This window comes from Nicotiana attenuata, unplaced genomic scaffold, assembly GCF_001879085.1.
Source record: "Nicotiana attenuata strain UT unplaced genomic scaffold, NIATTr2, whole genome shotgun sequence".
Classification (NCBI taxonomy): Eukaryota; Viridiplantae; Streptophyta; class Magnoliopsida; order Solanales; family Solanaceae; genus Nicotiana; species Nicotiana attenuata.
Window position 1 is genome coordinate 9,131 of NW_017674694.1, and position 2,921 is coordinate 12,051.

The window sequence follows — 2,921 nt, forward strand, 5'->3', positions numbered from 1 at the left end:
TATTACACCCTGCACTTTATGTGCAGATCCAGGTGAGTTAGAGCGCGGCGATCGTTGATTTCAGGCCGGCTATCTGTGGAGATTGCAAGGTAGCTGCCAGCGTCTGCATGACCTTGTTACTCCTTTTGTCATTTCTTATTTTGGACAGTTAGACAGTTTATATATCTTAATTCATAGTTTTAGACGCTCATGACTTAGTGACACCCCGATGTTTGGGACTCGTTTTCGTATTTTATATTATTTATATTTAGAGTTGGTTTAGTTTATCAGGAATTTAATTATTGGAAATATTTTATTAAATTCTTATAATCAAATTAGTAGTAATATTTTGGGAATAGGCTTGCCTTGTAACACGATAGGCGCCATCATGACCATGGTTAGATTTTGGGTCGTGACATTCAGTTGGCATATGACAAAAAAAAAGAATTAAATAGATGATGAGAATCATGATCATGAGATGTAGTAATCTTTCAATCGCCATACTTAATAATCTTGGATTATAAATCTGCAAACTAAATAGTGAGGCAATAAAGTTCTTACCTTAAATTGGCAAGATGGTTCATTATTCATAATTAATATCTTCAACTTTGGCAAAATGGTTCATTGTTCATAATTAATATCCTCAGCTAACTAATATTCATTTTTTACTATAAATAGTACCAATTAACATGGCATTGCATAAGCAATTAGCAAAAATATTAAAGCATCACTTAGTTAATCAAAGATAATTACTAGGCCATGGCTACAAATTTTCCTCAATGTCTTTTTCTTTGGATTTTTGTAGCTTTTTGCTCGTATTTGGTTAGATTTTCCTTTTGCCAACCAAGCGGTTATTCACAAGCTGTTGCAACCTTTTATGAAAATCCTACTAGTCCTGGGAGTGGTAATGTCTTGAAATGTTGTTTGTTTCTACTCTCTGTTTTCGTAAAGACTTATTTAATAGGCTACTAGATTAAAATTAAATTAAACTTGCTTTAGATTTCAAATACAACTTTGAAAATAAATCTTAATAGTTTAGTTGTTAGCTATAATTTCACTTTATTGGTGAGGGCTTGGTTTGCTGTTGTAATCCCCTTATCAAATTTCCTCTTCCTTTCCCCTGCATAATAAAAATAAAATATACAAATAGAATTTTGTAGACAAATATTTACTGAAATGGCTTGATCAATATAGTCTTGATTTATACATACTTAACCAATGGTTTTAGGGCTAGATGATTGAAAAACATATATTACTCTTACTATTCTGTTCTAGGTGGAGCATGTGGGCTTGAAAATGACGTAGCAAGCGCTCCCTACAATGCAATGATAACGGCGGGAAATCAAGCTCTTTTTAAGCAAGGCTCTGGATGTGGTGCATGCTACCAGGTAAACGTATTTTATGAGATTCAATTGAATTTCCTTTGTTAGAAAGTTATATAACGTAAATTGGGCAAAAATAAATTTAAAATAAATAAATTTTTAAATCTCCTAATAAGAGAAAAATTAGTACAAATGTAATATATTTAGATCTTTTCGAATCCGCTTCACAAAATTTCTAATTCCGCTATTGACCTTATAAATCTATAATTTAGAATAAACGTACCTTATTTTGCATGAGATGACAAGGAAATTAAACTAAACCAAACGCAAGAAACCAACCTCAATAAGCACTATAATATCGGTATTGTTTTTCAGGTGTTATGCACCCAAGATCAAAATCCGCATTGTTCAGGGAATCCAATAACAGTAACCCTTACAGATGAGTGCCCTGGAGCATGCAATAATGATCCAGTTTACTTCGATATAAGCGGAATTGCCTTTGGAAAATTGGCAAAGTCTGGTGAAGCTTCACAATTATATAATGCAGGAAGAATCTCAATTTTTTACCAAAGGTGAGTTGTTCCATAAAAAATAAAGATACTTTCTTTATTCCTTTTTATACTAAGATTTTATTATTTGGGGGAGGGGGTGGGAGTCAAATAGTTTTTTCTTTTTCTACGGTTTTATCAAAAGAAAGTACGACGAAAGGTGTATTGACCGTATATATGTACTCCAAACACCTTCACATAAATAGGACGAAGGAAGCAGTAAAATGATTTTTATTTCTTATTTTTCTTTCGAGAATCGCCGCTAATGCATTAATTTTTTTTATTTATTATTGGACCTTACAGGGTAGCGTGTAATTACAACACAAATATCTTATTTAAGGTGGACAAAGGCTCCAATCCTAATTTCTTCGCAGTTACATCTGAAGCAGTAGATGGAGATGGTGACCTTTCTTTAGTTGAAATCCAAACAAGCAATTCGAGTTGGATGCCAATGCAGCGAATGATTGGGGCAACTTGGAGTGTTGGCATACAACCAGACACACAAAAACCTCCTTTTTCCCTCAGACTTACTTCAGAAACAAAGCAGAGTGTTACTGCCCCGAGTGTCATTCCAGACGGTTGGCAACCAAGATCAATTTACAAATCAAATGTCAATTTTCCCAATCAACTATAGGGTGAAAGTAATTAAGAAGGGAACAAGATGAGGGTACCATGTAAACCGTTGAATATACCATTTATTTACCTACCCTATCAAGTATGATTAGTAGAGTAAAAATGCCTTGTTTGAATGCATAATTTACTCTTAAGTTCCCAACATGTTTCCAGAATATTTCTTGCAAATTACATCTTCTAAAAATGACCATTGAAACAAAAGTCTTAACGAAGAATCCAATACATTTCACATCTGGCAAAAGAGAACTGGTTTTGATAACTTCAAGTAAATCAGTACACAGTAGCTAAGTTTGCTTTAAATCAGTTTTCTTGAATGTAAGTTGGTATCTCTATCACTGTAAAGCCTCTACATCTACCAAATCATAAAACAAAAGCAGTAAAAAAGCTCCAAATGAAACCAATAGCACTAAACTGAAGATGGATTCACATTCCATTTACA

The 2,921-nt window shown here is 33.3% G+C and overlaps 1 protein-coding gene across 1 annotated transcript; it reads left to right on the top strand.

The window, feature by feature from the left end:
• Positions 1-738: 738 nt before the first annotated feature.
• On the top strand, positions 739-2,483 carry LOC109219135 (putative expansin-B2). The gene is made up of 4 exons (XM_019383564.1): positions 739-883; positions 1,255-1,367; positions 1,677-1,873; positions 2,153-2,483. Exons 1-4 carry the CDS (start codon positions 739-741, stop codon positions 2,481-2,483), a joined length of 786 nt encoding a protein of 261 aa, XP_019239109.1.
• The last annotated feature ends 438 nt before the right edge of the window (positions 2,484-2,921 follow it).

Bases quoted from the DNA above. Each gene is read 5' to 3' on its own strand.
- LOC109219135 (XM_019383564.1), top strand. From the start codon at position 739: ATGGCTACAAATTTTCCTCAATGTCTTTTTCTTTGGATTTTTGTAGCT. The intron at 884-1,254 runs GTAATGTCTTGA...ATTCTGTTCTAG, and splicing joins TCCTACTAGTCCTGGGAGTG to GTGGAGCATGTGGGCTTGAA. The intron at 1,874-2,152 runs GTGAGTTGTTCC...TGGACCTTACAG, and splicing joins ATCTCAATTTTTTACCAAAG to GGTAGCGTGTAATTACAACA.